Source organism: Aspergillus mulundensis (assembly GCF_003369625.1).
Source record: "Aspergillus mulundensis strain DSM 5745 chromosome Unknown scaffold_6, whole genome shotgun sequence".
Lineage (NCBI taxonomy): Eukaryota > Fungi > Ascomycota > Eurotiomycetes > Eurotiales > Aspergillaceae > Aspergillus > Aspergillus mulundensis.
This window is the reverse complement of record NW_020797894.1, coordinates 1232198-1247227: the sequence shown is the minus strand read 5'-3', so window position 1 is coordinate 1247227 and position 15030 is coordinate 1232198. Positions and strand designations below refer to the sequence as shown.

Below are 15030 nucleotides of genomic sequence, written 5' to 3'. Positions count from 1 at the left end.
CAATGAAGCACCTTGAAACCGAAAAGATAGCAATATAGTCGTCACGTCGTAAGAATGTATGCAGTGATGTTGATGGGTGTCAAACTCAAACCGCACCGTATCGTTGTCGGTCCCCCTCGAGTAAAGACTGGCCCTCGGGGCTGGTGTCGGTTTGCTTCCGCGAAGGAGAAGGAATCCAGCCTCGCATCCAGCCGTGCACGCGCTTCCAGCGACTCCGTCCGCGCTTGGGATCCTCAACCTCAATGACGGAATCGTCGTCGGAGCCGTACATGAGGAACTGGACGCCCATAGAACCGTCCAGGAAGAGGACACCAAAGGCCCCGAGGAAGAAAGGGATGGCGCGCTTCACCCAGTCTACCCGGTTGTTGCCGTCTGCGTCTGCCCATCCGCCGCCGCCGTACGGTGCGAAGTCGTACCAAGCATTCGGGTTTGTGAGAAGGGAGGACGAGTAAAAGAAATTGCCGCAGAATGCTGCCATGAACAGTAGAGGGGATAGGCCTGCGGTGCTCTTCCGGCGGTAGTTCTTGTACAGCTGAGGAGGTCGGGAGCCGAGATAGAGAACTGTGGACATCCAAGAGAAGATGGTTCCGAAGAACTCAAGGGTCAGACCCGAGGAGGGCGGGACTGGATCAGCTTCTGTAGGGGCTGCATTGGCGGCGACGGCGCAGAGCATTGACGCCAACAGCATAGTGCGCGCAGCGGTGTTTTGCATACCCGAGTTACTGCCAGACCTAGCGATAGACCGCCGCGAAGAACTCATCTTCTCATTAGAGTATGAAGATGATGCAGTGTTCACGACACCCGCCAATCGATCCTTGATGTCGGGAACGTCCTTCGAGTCTGACCCCGCGGAAGCCCGTGGAGAAGGACCGATTACCGACGAGCTGTCGTCAGAGAACGAGATACCCTCTATGACCCTCGGGTGTGCAGTGTCGTCATCATAACGAGAGAGCGTGGCAAAGTCATCATCCCGACGGCCCTTGTAATGAGTGTACCAGAAGAACTGGAACACCAGAGCCACATCCACGCAAACATAGTAGCCCGCGATAATGACCTGCCAACCGGCCTGCCGAGTGAAAAGGGCGCCGAGAAGATTGCCCATGTCACCAAGACACCATATGATCAGGAAGAATATAGACAGCCCCGATGTCGACTGCAGCTGGAAGTTCTTGTAGATCTGCGGAAGCTGGGCGAATAGCCATGATATGATGCTGAGAGTGCCGAGTGTAGACGAGAGCAGGGCGAGTGGGGTGGGAAGGCAGATGTGGATGTAGGAAGAGAGCGTCGCGAGGAACGGCGAGGTGGGTTCGCAGTGTTGCGGGAGGGACGGGGCGACAAAATCTATTAAGGGAGGAGGCATATCGAAGTGTATCCGGTGTATTCGGTGTATTCAAATCCTCTAATGGTGGGAGGGAGGGATGACGAGGTGGTGGGCGATAAGACAAGTAGACTGCGGAGACGCGGAGACGATAAACACGGGGTAAAAATGTCGGAGAGCTGATTCAAAGTCTAGGATGAAAGACGAGGACAAAGCGGCGCAAGAAAGACGAAGTAAGAGGGAAAGACAAAGATGATAAAGACAAGAAGACGAGGAGTCGGGAGATAGGGAGGGAGGGAGACCTGGTGATGGGCAGCGTTGCAGTCGAGTCATCCGCCCTCTGGGGGTCACGAGCGAGCATCTGGGGCTGACTGGCCGATAAGCAGGTCCGATCTCTCGCTCCGTCGGGAAACTCTGAGCCCTGATTATCGCCTGCCCCTGATTGGCTGCCGCTAAAAGTCAGGCATCAACCAGGCAGCAGCGTCAAGCCAAGGCCGATAATTCGGCGCTTTAGTCAAGCGTTTATTCACCACTCATTCCTGTAAAGGCATCTATCCAGATCTACCCATCTATCCAGAGGACGACGACGATCTCGAACTGCTACTGCTACTCCGACGGCTATGTCTCGAGCTGGACCGATGGCTGCCCCCGTGATGACGATGATGACGAGTGCGGCGTCGCCGGCCACTGTGCGACCCTTGCCCATGCGAACCCCCATCACCCCTGCGCTCCTCGAGCTTATTCTCCAAGAAATTCCCTAAAAGGGCACCGCCCACAGCGCCCAGCAACCCGTGGCTCTTCTTGTGTCCCAGGTAATACCCCGTCGCACCGCCGACAAGCGCACCGCCTATTCCCCGCTCTCTGTCTCCCCCTGCCTCGGCATCTGGTTCGTCGTGGTCGCGGTCGCGGTCGCGGTTGACTGAGGATGAAGAGTCCATCGCTGATGAGTGGTGAGAGTCGTCATGCGGATGAGATTCGCTGAAATTGGTAAGCTAGTGACGACAGAGTTGCACAAGAAGGGAGGTGAGAGGGTTAGGCAGCCGTACTAATATTCCGCATTACTTCCTCGCGCCCGAGGTTCGTAGTGCGGGCTTAGATGGGCGTCGTTATATCCATGTCCATTTGCGTAGGAGTCTGTGCTACCCACAGCCGGCGCATGGCTCAGGTACTCATGTTGTGGCTCGGGGGCCGGATGGTAGATGGCGGGGCTCTGGCTGTACTCCTGGCCGTGGGCTGATGGGGCGTACTCGGAGTATGGCTGCTGATTGTACGCGTTATGGTACCCCTCGGGCGGCGGATTAGGCGCTGGATGCGGCTCATAACCGTACGCTGGCCCTTGGTAATGAGGTTGATTCTCCGCAGGTGGGTAGCCGTGGTCTTGCAGTGGCGCGTAGGTCTGGTGGTAAGGGTCCGACATGGTGACCTTGAAGCTGAGAGATTTGCGGGAACTTGCAGAGAGTTGGAGAAGATTGGAATAAGATGAGAAGAAGAGAGGCTGAAGGGAGATTATATTTCTTGGGTTGTTTGCTACTGACGGCGCTGGTCTGATGACTTTGTCAGCCGCACTTTCACCTTCACACTTGAGTCACTCTCACTCTGGTCATTCTGTGATGTTGCACAAGGCCTCTTTCTCATTTATCCAAGACAAGACAAGACAGGATTCACTTTTGCTCTGGTAAAAACAAGGTCATCAACATAGCTCTCTACAAATCAGCTTGCTATCGTCACTAACATACATTTACCCTCTACAGCCCCCACCCTTTGACCTTCTTCATGAGCGAATACCAGTCCTGGACATAGGGAAGGGCCACGTGCGGCCCATACAGCTCCTGCTCCCACTGCGGACTGGGGGGAGCAAGCCCCGTCTCCTTCAGGCACGACTCTGCCAGTTCCTCCAGGCTGCCGCCCCGATCATACCCCTGGTCCACCTTGCCCCGAGCAGCCATGATGCGCTTCCTCAAGGCTTCAGTCTCTGCTTCATCAGCAGCAAGACTCTCAGGATTGACCACCACACCGTAGTTGTCACGAGCACCCTGGATTGTCACCAAGCGCCGCCGAACCTCCAGCGCCACCTTCTCCGCAGGTCTGGTCAACGGATCTCCAAGACCACCGCCTCCCCAAGTAATCCACTCGAGCAGATCACCGGGGTCAACGCGGATGTGGTCACACTTGGAGGGCAGCACCTCGACCGGCGGAGCATCCTGCGACTTGGAGTATCGATACAGGATTTTCCGAGACCGGGCACCTGGCTTTCCGCCACGGATACCCCACGGCTTCGTGAACCACCGGTCATCGTGGATGCTAAACTCACCGCGGGCTAGGAAGCGGTAGTTTGTGCGCTGTGCGTTGCCACCGCGGTAGAAGCCTGCACCACCGCTGTCCGGTACACTCTCGTTGGCTTCGATGCGGAGCGGGTAGTTCAGCTCGATGATCTCCGTGGGAATCGACTTGATGGCCGGGAAGAGACAGTGGCAGTCAAGACCATCGCCTGCATTGCGTGCAGGGACACCACCGAACCCAATCTGGTACAGCTGGTACCATTCTCCGTCTGGCTTGTAGCCGGAGTAGAAGAAATGAGGGGAGTCGCTGAAACCCGCGGCGGCGGCGTAGTCTTTGTTCTTCATGCCAATGAGGGCTTGCATGACGTCCATCGTTCGACCCATCATGTGCGTACGGCATGAGATGGGCGCAGGCCGAACGGGTTTCAGGATCGTGCCCTGTGGGATGTGGATGTCGATCAGGTCGTGGAAGCCGTCGTTGATGACTGTGCCGGGTGCTGCAGAGGCGATCATGTAGTAGCCGATGAACATGCGGAACATGGTCTCGGACAGGTAGAAGTTGATGCTGTGGTCGCTTTGCGGCGAGGTCCCGCTCCAGTCGAACAGCAGGCGGTTGCCTTCGATCTTGGTCATTGTGCAGGTCAACGCCCAGGGTCCGACCCCGTGGCCGTCGTCGTCGACGAAGTCGGTGAATGTGCTTGGCTCGTCGCCAAAGTCCGATTCGATGATCTTGACCATTGCGGTGCGGTTGCGTAAGAGGAGCTCGTTGCAGGCGGCAATGTAGATCTCGCATCCGAATCTGACCACGAGCTCGCAGACACGGCTGGAAGCTGTTCGGCATGCGGCAATGATGGCCATCAGGTCGGATCTGTACCAGTCGGGCTGTCGGGAGTTGCGGCACAGCAGGTCGACCACGTCCGTGTTCATGGCGCCCTTTGCGTAGAGCTTGATACAGGGAATCTGGACGCCGTCGTCGAAGATGGACGAGGCGTTGATGGACATGCTGCCTGGGACGATTCCACCCACGTCGGTCAAGTGTCCGAATTGCGAAGCCCAGCCAATCAACCTGTGCTCGTAAAAGATGGGCAAGAGGACAATCACGTCGTTCAAGTGGGTCACGGCTCCTTCGATCATGTACGTGTCGTTGGTGATAAATACATCGCCTTCTTCAATCGTTCCTTTCCACGCTCGAAGGAACTGAGTGATGAAGCTGCCAAATTGGCCAACAAGCATCTTGCCCTCGGCGGTGGTGATAACATTGAATTCGTCCTGCTGTTCACGGATGGCAGGGGACATACTGCAGCGCAGCATGAGAGTGTCCATCTCGCTGCGGATGGAGGCTAGGGCAGAAGCGACCAGAGTAGGTATCAGCGGAGTCGACTGCACAATCTCAAGGGCCGCCTCTGCAGTCTCATCTTTTGATTGCTCTTTAGGTGTCTCTTCAGAGGGACGGATGAGGATGTTGCCAATCGAGTCGATCTCACCATAGCACCCGGGAAGGATCAGGGTGTTGCTGTCCATTTCAGTGATGATACAGGGACCCTCCACCCGCACGCCTTGGCGACTGATCTTCTCACGATCCCACAGCGTGGCTTCCATTGTTTGCCCCTTCACAACGATCTGCTTCTTCGAAACCAGTGCATCGGCAGGGGGTTCAGTGGACTCGGCCTTGGCCAGTTGAGGAATGTCAATGCCAGGGGAAGCGTCGGACGAAACAACTTCCAGACGCATCAGCTCAAGCTCGAAGTTGGGGAGGCAGTACTTGAACTGCTGCTCGTGGAGCTGGTCGAATTTCGCTTGTAGGAGCTCTCTCCACGGCCCGTCTGTCAGCAGTAGGTCTTGAGCCTCTAGCTCGACGGTCAAGTTCAATGCTTGGCCGCGGTATCGCAGATCAAGATGGTAGCTGATGTTGAGCGGCATGGTCTGGCCGCCGTTTGAGCTTGTCATGGTATCCTTGCAGGTTGCCTCTAGCTCGTCGAACCGCTCTTTGACCTGCTTCGCGGTTGTAGCCGAGAGGAGGCGGATGAAAGACAGTGACTGGGAGTGGCTCAGCCTTGTAGTGGCATCACCTAGGGCACACAGGGTTCCTGGCGACGGGGGAACAATGACCGGCCAGGCTCCGAGTAGCTTGCCGACGGCGTTGGCATGGAGGGGACCTGCACCTCCGAAGGCAACAAGAGCAAACTCCTTCGGGTCATAGCCCTGTTCGACAGAGACCAGGCGCAGAGCTCCATACATGGTCTCGTTGACCAAGTTGACAATGTCCTCGGCGGTTTGGGTTACCGACAGCTTCATCTGTTCCGCAATATCCCCTACAGCGGCCATTGCAGCTTCTGTGTTCAGGTTGAATTCGCCCCCAAGCAGGTTCTCCGGCAGGTATCCGAGCACGAGATTGGCGTCTGATACAGTGGGCTCCTTTCCACCTTTGTTGTAACAAGCAGGACCCGGAGTGGCGCCTGCACTCTCCGGACCGACTCTCATGGTCTCTGTGATGCTCATGTACTTGGCGATGGAACCACCTCCTGCACCGACAGTTCGAATGTCGACGGCCGGCGAGCGGACGGTCAGCGAGCCTACGACTGTCTCACGCCGGAGCTGGGGCTTGCCCTGGTGGATGATTGCAACGTCTGTTGAAGTTCCGCCCATGTCGAAGGTAATCAAGTTCTTGTACGGCGTATTTCGCGTGACGACATCCGCAACTCCCTGCACGCCTCCCGCAGGACCAGACATAAGGATGTTCACCGGCAGCTCCCCTGCCAGCCCTAAGCTCGTCAAGCCACCGTCCGACTTGAGAATGCGGATGGTGTTCCCGTCTTCGGCAAGTAGGTCTTGCAGGTTACTGAGGTAGGTCTGAACAACAGGCTTGACAAGCGCATTGGTGCAGGTCGTCAGCGTCCGCTCATACTCGCCCACCTCCCTTAGCACATCACTCGACGAAATAATCGTCACACCGTCACCAAGCACTTCTCTCACAATCCCCGCTACCAAGACCTCATGCTCACTGTTACAGTGCGAGTTGAGCAACGAGATCGCCACAGCATCAGGTCGTTCGTCACCAACCCAACTCTTCAAATCCTTTCTCAACGCATCAACATCAACTCCAACAACACCCTCCCCATCCACACTCATCCGCTCCTGACACTGTATCACTCTTTCTAGCGGCACGATCGGATCCGGCGGTGTGTAGTGCAGCCAAGCCCCCAGGCCTCCCGGGATCTGCGACCGCCGCACAGCAAGGATGTCCTTGTGTCCGGCCGTGACGATGAGACCAGTTTTCGCGCCCTTCCCCTCAAGCACGGCATTCGTGGCGACCGTGGTGCCGTGGTGGATGAACTGGAACTTGCCATCCCAGGCGAAGCGCTCCTTGAGGGCCTGCTGCACCTTTCGGATGCCGTTCTTGATTCCGATACTCTGGTCTTCGACTGTTGTTGGCACTTTGGCGCGCGCCACTTGGTTGTCGGGGGTGAAAGCGTAGACATCGGTGAATGTGCCGCCTACGTCGGCTCCTAGCCGGTAGCCGTCTTGGTTGGGCATTGTGTATGAGGGTTAAAGTAGGATGAGATAGGGGGAATGATAGTCGTTGACACAGAGACAGGGGGAGGCGAGTATTATAGGGAAACTACATCGAGGGGTAGAATGAGGGGCACGGCATAGACGATGCCTGCTGTCCCAGGAAGTATACGTATCGACCGACGATAGAAGGACAATCTTATCGCAGACTCGTACGAGTTTCTCCGTCTGTTCTCCAAGGTACGAGTCGATCCCTGCAATGCACAAATAAGAATGCAGGAACGTGGCAATGGCTTACCTCTTTAGGGCACAGATAGCGCTGGGAGATTATCTTCACGGCCCACCCGTTATCAACTGGTCAACCCCGAGAGACCCCAAGACTCCAATTCTTATCTCAAACCGACGGCGAGTATCGTTTCTCGGCATATCAGGGATGCTGACTCTAATTGGAACGCCGATCTGCCCATGTGAAGTTTGAGGGTTTCGGGAGTGGGACATTCTGGGACTTATGGACAACAAGATTCCAGTATGTCTCCTCCTAGAGGTTTAATGCATCTTCCTGGTCGATACCGTCACTGATGGCATAGAACGTCATTATGAAGCGCGGGGAGATGCGTTAGTGCATGAGCTGCATGGACTAGGCTCTAGGCAAGCGGCAGGATGGACAGGGAGGGATGGTCGCCTCATAGGCTAAGATGCTGATACTGATAGCGACAATGATCTGAGCTACCCCCCATGTTTGGCTACGCAACGGCATGGCATGGTATGCCATATCGATGCCTGTTATCGTCACGTATATAACTCTCCCACCTCTACTGACTCTGACTTGTCCTACACGTCCTCATCATCATCAACATCTCGTCCACCACGATGCAGGATAAAGAAAAAACCCCATACTCACCAGAGGCCACAAGCCCCCAGGCAGCCGAAAATGCCATCGAAGAAGGCGAGGTCTTTGCAGCCACCTCCTCAGGCGTCAACTTCCGCAAGGTAGGCTGGTTCAATGCCACCGTGATCTTCACCAAGATCCTCTTCGCCACGGGCGTGCTCTCGCTCCCCTCAGCCCTGTACTCCCTCGGCGCAGTCGGCGGCGGAATCAGCATCGTCGCCTGGGGCGCCTTCAATTGCTACTGCTTTGTGATCCTGGGCAACTTTCGCAACAGACACCCGCACTGCCACTCGATTGCGGACATGGCCGAGGTAGCAGGAGGCGTGGTCGCGAAGGAAGTGACCGGCTTGCTGTTTATCATCGCATATGTCCTTGTAACAGGAAGTGGGATCATTGGTGTCTCAACCGCTCTAAATGCGCTATCTCACCATGCAGCCTGCACAGTCTGGTGGTCGTTCCTAGCGACCGTGGTCATCGTGGCCACAGCATCCATCCGCAAGCTCGAGCACGTCGGCTGGCTATCCTATGCCGGATTTCTATCTATCTACGTTGCCGTGCTGATTGTCGTTATCGGAGTCACGCAGCAAGATAGACCTGCTGCTGCGCCCCAAGAAGGACCGTATGACCTGGGGTATGTCGCTATCAACGACCCCGGGTTCGCGGCTGGAATGGTGGCGTCCTGCACGATCTTCGTGTCCTCAGCGGGCACGAGTGCCTTCCTGCCTGTGATCTCGGAGATGCGGAATCCGAGGGAGTATAAGAAGCCGTTGTATTTTTGTATGACGCTTGTGACGGCATCGTACCTGGCGTTCAGCTTGGTTGTCTATCGGTGGTGTGGGATGTGGGTTGCTAGTCCGTCGTTGGGGGTATGCCTCCCTCTTTCTTACCCTCTTGTGCTGTGGTAAATATCACTGACACCACGTAGAGCGCCGGACAAACAATCAAGATGGTCTCGTACGGCGTTGCGCTGCTCGGTCTGATCGTGAGCGGTACGCTCTATCTACACGTATGCCCATCCCACCCTTCACAACCCTCCACTCTGACATGGCAAACCAACAGGTCGGCGCAAAATACGTCTTTGTCCGCCTCCTGCACAGAACTCACCACCTACAATCCAACACCCTAACCCACTGGACCACCTGGTTCGCCTGCACAACGATCCTCGGCGCACTAGCCTTCGTGCTCGCTTCCGCAATTCCAATCTTCAACTACCTGATCGCGCTTGTGGGCTCAGTGTGCTTTGCGCCCCTGGCCATGAGTCTGCCGGGGTGGCTGTGGCTGTATGATCACGGCGAGTACAGGAAGGGAAATGTAGGACAGAAGGTCGTGTGGGTGCTGCATGTGGGCCTTGTGCTTCTGGGACTGTTCTTTTGTGTGGGCGCGACGTATGGCGTCGTTGTTGAGATTGTGGATGCGTATGAGAGTGGGGTTATTGGTATGTATTTCCTGTACCTGGATGGGTTGGGATGGCGTTGTGAGGCAGTTAGGGCTTGTATGCTGACTGATTGGTTTGCGTAGGGTCGGCGTTTAGCTGTGCGGATAACTCGGGGTCCTCGTGATGGACTTTCCCAGTGCCAGATCCGCTTTGTCTCGTGCATCGGACTGCCTACGGCCGGGCGCACACAAACGATGAATACCAGACTCTTGGTGGGGACGACATTTTACCTACACATTCAAATGGAACTGCACCTGTACTCCGTCCTCCGTGCCGGTCCTAAAGGATCCATACCCCGTCCTGCCTAGCCCTAATAGTTCACCCCGAACCCGGTTCCAGGATAAAGAGCCGGACTCGGGCTCCATGCAGATCAGTTACACCGTATGCCAACCACAAAGAACGGCGCCTTGCGGGATCGCGATCCATGTACCCGGCGATCCGGATGGCCCTTCCGCGTGGTGGCCGGAGGGTCAGGGCTATAGGGACTACGTACTATGTACTACCGAATGACTCGGCCGTGTCGGATGCCATGAGTTTTCATTGCCAGACGTGCAGGAACTAGTACATCTCATGCATGCGGATTCCTGCTCGAGCAATAGTCTCGTTTGCTCGCAGCTTCATGGGTCATGGGGCTGCGGGGACATGGGTATATGCAGGCAGGCGTTCCTGGGCTTGCCTGGAATAAACTGCACAGTGTGATGTTTGCCCTATCCCAACCATTCCAATAGGCTTACCTACCCATGTACCCCGACCCGTGTCTATGTAGTATAACTCAATAGCGTGTGTCTATTCCGGCCCCAGGACTGCACATATTCCCTTTTAAGGGCAGTGTAGTTATCAGCTTCTGTTTTCTCCGCCAGCCGCCCTATTCTCGATATCGGTGCCATCCTAGTCCTCGTTTCCGTCTACTCTTCTTATACTCCGCAGAATCACGCCCTGAGTTCGCTGAGCTTCATGCCATTGCTATACTGCCTGTCTATATCTGCGTCATATCTGTCAACCTGTGCCCTCCAGTTCATTGAGCCCTCGAGCCCGGTCTCATCCCTATACGTACGCAAACATATCAGGCCTGTCATCCGAATATCCACGATGACCAGCCTTCTCTGCGCCTGCCTGCCATTCCTCACTCCATACATTCCCTGGACAAGACCAAGACCAAAGCCAACCTCACCCTCAACCTCACCCTCACCCTCAACCTCGAACCACCCCACAACCGCACCACCAAGCTCAGGCTTAGAGTCCTCAACAACGCCAATGCCACTCCCAGACAGCACCATCAACCCCGCCTACATCTCCGAGCAAGAAGTCCACGAAATGCTAGGCATATCCAACTGGACCCGAGATCCCCATACCTACACCAACACCAACAGACCGCCCAGCTCAATCTACGGACCCGAGTCCTCCTCATTACCGCCTACACCCACGACACCATACAGCTTCCAGTTCCAGCTTCACGGCTACTTGGTTTCGACCGTTGAGGCAACGACAATGACACATGAGCATATGCTTGCGGAACGGCCGCTCTCCGCCTACACGTACACCTCTGCGTCGACTTTGCGGTCTGCGTCTGCTTCGGCGGCGGAGAGGAATGGACCTGGGGTGGACTGCGTGGATGGTGACAACGGAACTGAGCCCTCGCCCTCGACCTCGACCTCGACCTCAACCGAGTCGTCAAACGGCATGATCCACAAGGAGGTGATCGTTGAGCAGCGCATAGAATATGTCCCGTCCCATACATGAATATCCTATGCAGATGCAATGCACAGAGTGAGTCAAAGCACTTTAGACAGAGAACAGCCTAAAGGTATCAATGATCTTCTATTCGGAAATCGGCTTTGCGTTCTAGGCCACCTGGGCGCAACGTAGCAGCTGGAGAGAAATTCTTGTCGGGCCCTGGCTTGAGGGACATACGTGCCTAGTTACCGGCTGGATGGCCAAACAGGGCAAAGACAGCTGAAGGCAGGCGGATCCTCCCTTCACGCGGGATGCGGATTATAGTTGTTGTTTACCATACCACGGGACTAGAATCGTTGGGTTATATTAGTAGGCACCAGGGACGGGGGGAACAGGGGTAGGACTGTGCTTCTGTGCAGTTGTCCCGAAAGGTTCAGAGGCTGGGGAACAGCTTGCGAGTGGACGGGGCTTGGGTGTGCTGAGGATTGCAGCAGCGTAGAGGGTATGTATAGATGTCCATGCGGGTATCCGAGGCATTAGGCTTGAAGGAGAAGACTTGAAGCGAATATGAAACATGAATTATAAAAATATACTAGCTAATAATAATAACCTCTGACTTCAACAGAAAACGAATGCCGAAGCCAACGCGTACTCCCAACCCGTGCATCAGTCTCATTAGGTACAGTCGAGCATCCCGATATGTAAACAGTAACCAGCTTGGGCTCGCCCCATGCCCCCAGCACTTGGTAGGCCGACGCGAACCAAACGGTCTCTATAAATAACAGTGAATGAACCGGGCAACCCCGGGCTTAAAGAACAGAAGATGTGATATGTAGGTGTTCGTACGAGGCATCATCGGGATGGTGCGTGTCTTAGGAGGAAGCTCAACGAAGTTTCCCATCCGGATGTAATGATGGGTAACCAAGGCAGCAAGATGGTTGCGATGTCGTTGTGTTTATAATACACCAAAATTGATTTTCCATCCGACACGACGCGGCGTGACCAGCATCAACCGAGTGCGCCAGAGCTGTTAGCGAAACTCCCTTTGCACCACAGCGCCAAGTTCACCATGAGGGCATCAATCGACATAGCAACATTGGTCATTAAGTCGGCATCAGAGAAAGCATCCTAATACAGCGGTGACTTGACGTCTTGGACGCCACGCCTAATGACGTCCTCGATGCGCCACCGCGGCGGGACGATTCTCAGATTCCGCTTCTGCTGCCACTGGATTTCCTTCTCAGGGGGCGGTGCCATGTCTTCATTCATGGGGGTGCCACCACCAGCGACACCCGTGGAGAATTTGAGTTGCAGGATGTTTCCAATCTCGTCACAAGCTGTCAGGATTCGGTCAAGGTCTTCTTTCGTGTGTGCAGCCGAGACGCAGAATCGAGCGCGCGAGGAAACCAGAGGCGTCGCGGGATATCCGACAATGACGACCGAGATTTTGCGCTTCAACATTTCATGGGAGAAGGCGGGCATCTTGGCAGGGTTGAAGAGGAGAACAGGAATAATTGGCGAATCGTCGTGACCGTACACTATAAAGCCAAGACGCTTCAATCCAAGACGTAGGTACCGGGAGTTGAAGGCCAAGCGCTGTAGTCGTTCTTCTCCCTGACCGGGAATCAGTTCACCCTTAATAAGTCGTAGTGCTGAGATGATCTGCGCAATAACAGCTGGGGACGTCGACTCTCCATAGTACATGCCAGAATTGGTCGCCTTGAGCTTGTCAATCATCACCTTATCGGCGGCAATGTAACCTCCATTGGCACCAAACGACTTGGTAAGAGTACCCATGAGAATATCCACTTCCTTCGTGTCGATACCGAAATAGTCACAGACACCCCGACCACGAGGACCGATGGCGCCGACGGAGTGCGCTTCATCAACAAAGAGATAGAACTTGTAGCGCTTCTTCAGGGCAATAAGGCCGGGGAGATTGCACATAGAGCCCTCCATGGAGTACAGACCTTCAACAACTACAAGAATTTTCTTCCAGGGGCGATGAGTGCGTGGCTGACCCTGGCTGATAGCCTCTCGTAGTTTGGCCTCCAAATCATGCATATCGTTGTGCTTGAACATGGCAATAGACGCTCCAGAGAGACGCGCACCAAACCGGATGGAGGCGTGATTTAGCTCGTCAGAGATGAGCAAGTCACCCTTGCCAACCAGTGCCGGAAAGACGTTTGCATTGGTACCAAAGCCCATTGAGAAGACCATGGACGATTGCTTGTCGACAAAGGTAGCGACTAACTCCTCAAGCTCGACATGCAGGTCCTGGGTACCGACTTCCGCGCGAGTGCTCACAGGAGTAATGCCGTACTTGCGAATGCATTCTTCAGTAATGTCTGCACATGGGCCTTCCGACTGCGCAAATCCGAGGTAATTGTACGAGCTCAAGTTCAATGTGTCGGTTGTGGTACCGGTGAGGTAGAAGTTCTTGTTGTGGTCATCCGTTGCTCGGTCAATCAAGGTGATATTTCTTCCAGGGACACCAGTGACAGGTCGTTCGAAACAGTCGTTGATACGCAGTTTGAGGCGGCGAACATAAAAGTTGTCGAAGTCACTGTTCAGGGCGGCGTAGCCATTCCGGGGCTTCAGATGGCGGTAATTCTCCTCGCGAAAGCGCTTTCCGAAGAAATCGCGGACGTGACCAAAGGCAATCAGAATCAGGTAGCTGATATAAGTGGTGATGAGATAATAATAGGGAGGCTCATCCATCACAGGCTCCGGAAAGGGGCCACCGGGGTGCCGGCTGGTATACCGGTGGCTTGGATGACCAATGGGGCCGAACTGGGCATGTTGCTTAGCCAGACGGCGAGCCTCTTCCGGTGATGGAGGTTGAAAGAGTGTAGTTGGCGGTTCATTCATATCCGACTTGTCCGCAGTTGCAGTCGAAAGTGAGATGGTCGGTAGAGACAGTGAGGCCGAGCTAATCGGTGGGTTGGCACCACTAGCGGTTTGAAGAGCTGCTCGCGCAGTTTGCGGCTCGACCTTGGCTCGGGGCGAGGTCGAGAAGAACTGGGTCAGGCGGTTGGTCTTCGAGGGTGCCTTGACGGCGATGCCGCTTTTTCCAGGGGACGAGGGAGATGAGGGGTTGAGGGAGTCGTTGACGGGGGATGTGCTAGACAGTCGACGCGGCATCGCAGAAAAAAGGCTGAGTCAAGGCAAGCGAGGTCACAGCACCGGCAATGGGGCACGGTGCAAGAAGTCTGTCGCGCTTTCCTGAAGTAAGCACGAAGTCAACGTAGCCACACGAGCAAGCTCCTCGCGGTCTCGAGTCCCCTAGGTCCGAGTTACGTCGAATAAATGGCGGTAAATCGGATTAAATCACACTAGAAACGAAAAGAAAGGAGTACGTTAGAGAACAAGGTCAAAGATGAGAAAGTGGTGGTGACTGAAGAGACCAGGAAGAGACCGGCTCCATCCGGCCAGCCGGGCAGATTAATCAGTAAGCGTACCTTGGCACGTGCAGCGAGGCTGGAAGCTCCGGAAGCCTCCCAACGACCTCCTTGAAGGAATTGAAATGTGGTTAGATGGGAATTCACCGGGTTAGATGGCTGGAAGATGAAAAGAGAAATTGAAGCAGACTGGGAGATCAGCGGCGGACGGTGGGAGAGCTAAGCATCACCAGGCAAAGGTCCTGGAAATCTCCTGATCGACTTTTTTCAGGTGCACGGATCCACGGTACGGTATCGCCAGCCGGCCGCATGCGAATGTCGACCCAATAGTCGTATTGTTACCGTCAAAACCAGATAAATTACACCCCTGGATTTATGCAAAGGCACAACGTTCCACAAGCCGGCTGCAGCTCTGCAAGGCGATTCTCCTGAAATTAAAGAGGGTCATTAAACACAGCAACCCACACATTTCATTGGTCACTCAATACAAAGCAACATTCAATTGGGTCTTCAAGTTGACAACC

At 55.0% G+C, this 15030-nt stretch overlaps 6 protein-coding genes across 6 annotated transcripts; 2 read left to right on the top strand and 4 right to left on the bottom strand.

The window, feature by feature from the left end:
- Positions 1-85: 85 nt before the first annotated feature.
- On the bottom strand, positions 86-1360 carry DSM5745_06589 (PQ-loop repeat-containing protein; the record flags this gene model as incomplete). Its single annotated transcript, XM_026748605.1, has 1 exon — positions 86-1360. One exon carries the CDS (start codon positions 1358-1360, stop codon positions 86-88), a length of 1275 nt encoding a protein of 424 aa, XP_026602909.1.
- Positions 1361-1887: 527 nt separating this feature from the next.
- DSM5745_06588 (uncharacterized protein) lies at positions 1888-2735 on the bottom strand (the record flags this gene model as incomplete). The annotated part of the gene is made up of 2 exons (XM_026748604.1): positions 1888-2296; positions 2365-2735. 2 exons carry the CDS (start codon positions 2733-2735, stop codon positions 1888-1890), a joined length of 780 nt encoding a protein of 259 aa, XP_026602908.1.
- Positions 2736-3063: 328 nt separating this feature from the next.
- DSM5745_06587 (uncharacterized protein) lies at positions 3064-7131 on the bottom strand (the record flags this gene model as incomplete). The annotated part of the gene is made up of 1 exon (XM_026748603.1): positions 3064-7131. The coding sequence occupies one exon, from the start codon at positions 7129-7131 to the stop codon at positions 3064-3066; it is 4068 nt and encodes a 1355-aa protein (XP_026602907.1).
- Positions 7132-7977: 846 nt separating this feature from the next.
- On the top strand, positions 7978-9555 carry DSM5745_06586 (putative neutral amino acid permease; the record flags this gene model as incomplete). The annotated part of the gene is made up of 4 exons (XM_026748602.1): positions 7978-8862; positions 8922-9002; positions 9056-9431; positions 9515-9555. 4 exons carry the CDS (start codon positions 7978-7980, stop codon positions 9553-9555), a joined length of 1383 nt encoding a protein of 460 aa, XP_026602906.1.
- A 965-nt stretch (positions 9556-10520) lies between these two features.
- DSM5745_06585 (uncharacterized protein) lies at positions 10521-11171 on the top strand (the record flags this gene model as incomplete). Its single annotated transcript, XM_026748601.1, has 1 exon — positions 10521-11171. The coding sequence occupies one exon, from the start codon at positions 10521-10523 to the stop codon at positions 11169-11171; it is 651 nt and encodes a 216-aa protein (XP_026602905.1).
- Positions 11172-12233: 1062 nt separating this feature from the next.
- Positions 12234-14249, bottom strand: lcb2 (putative serine palmitoyltransferase 2; the record flags this gene model as incomplete). The annotated part of the gene is made up of 1 exon (XM_026748600.1): positions 12234-14249. One exon carries the CDS (start codon positions 14247-14249, stop codon positions 12234-12236), a length of 2016 nt encoding a protein of 671 aa, XP_026602904.1.
- Positions 14250-15030: the final 781 nt, after the last annotated feature.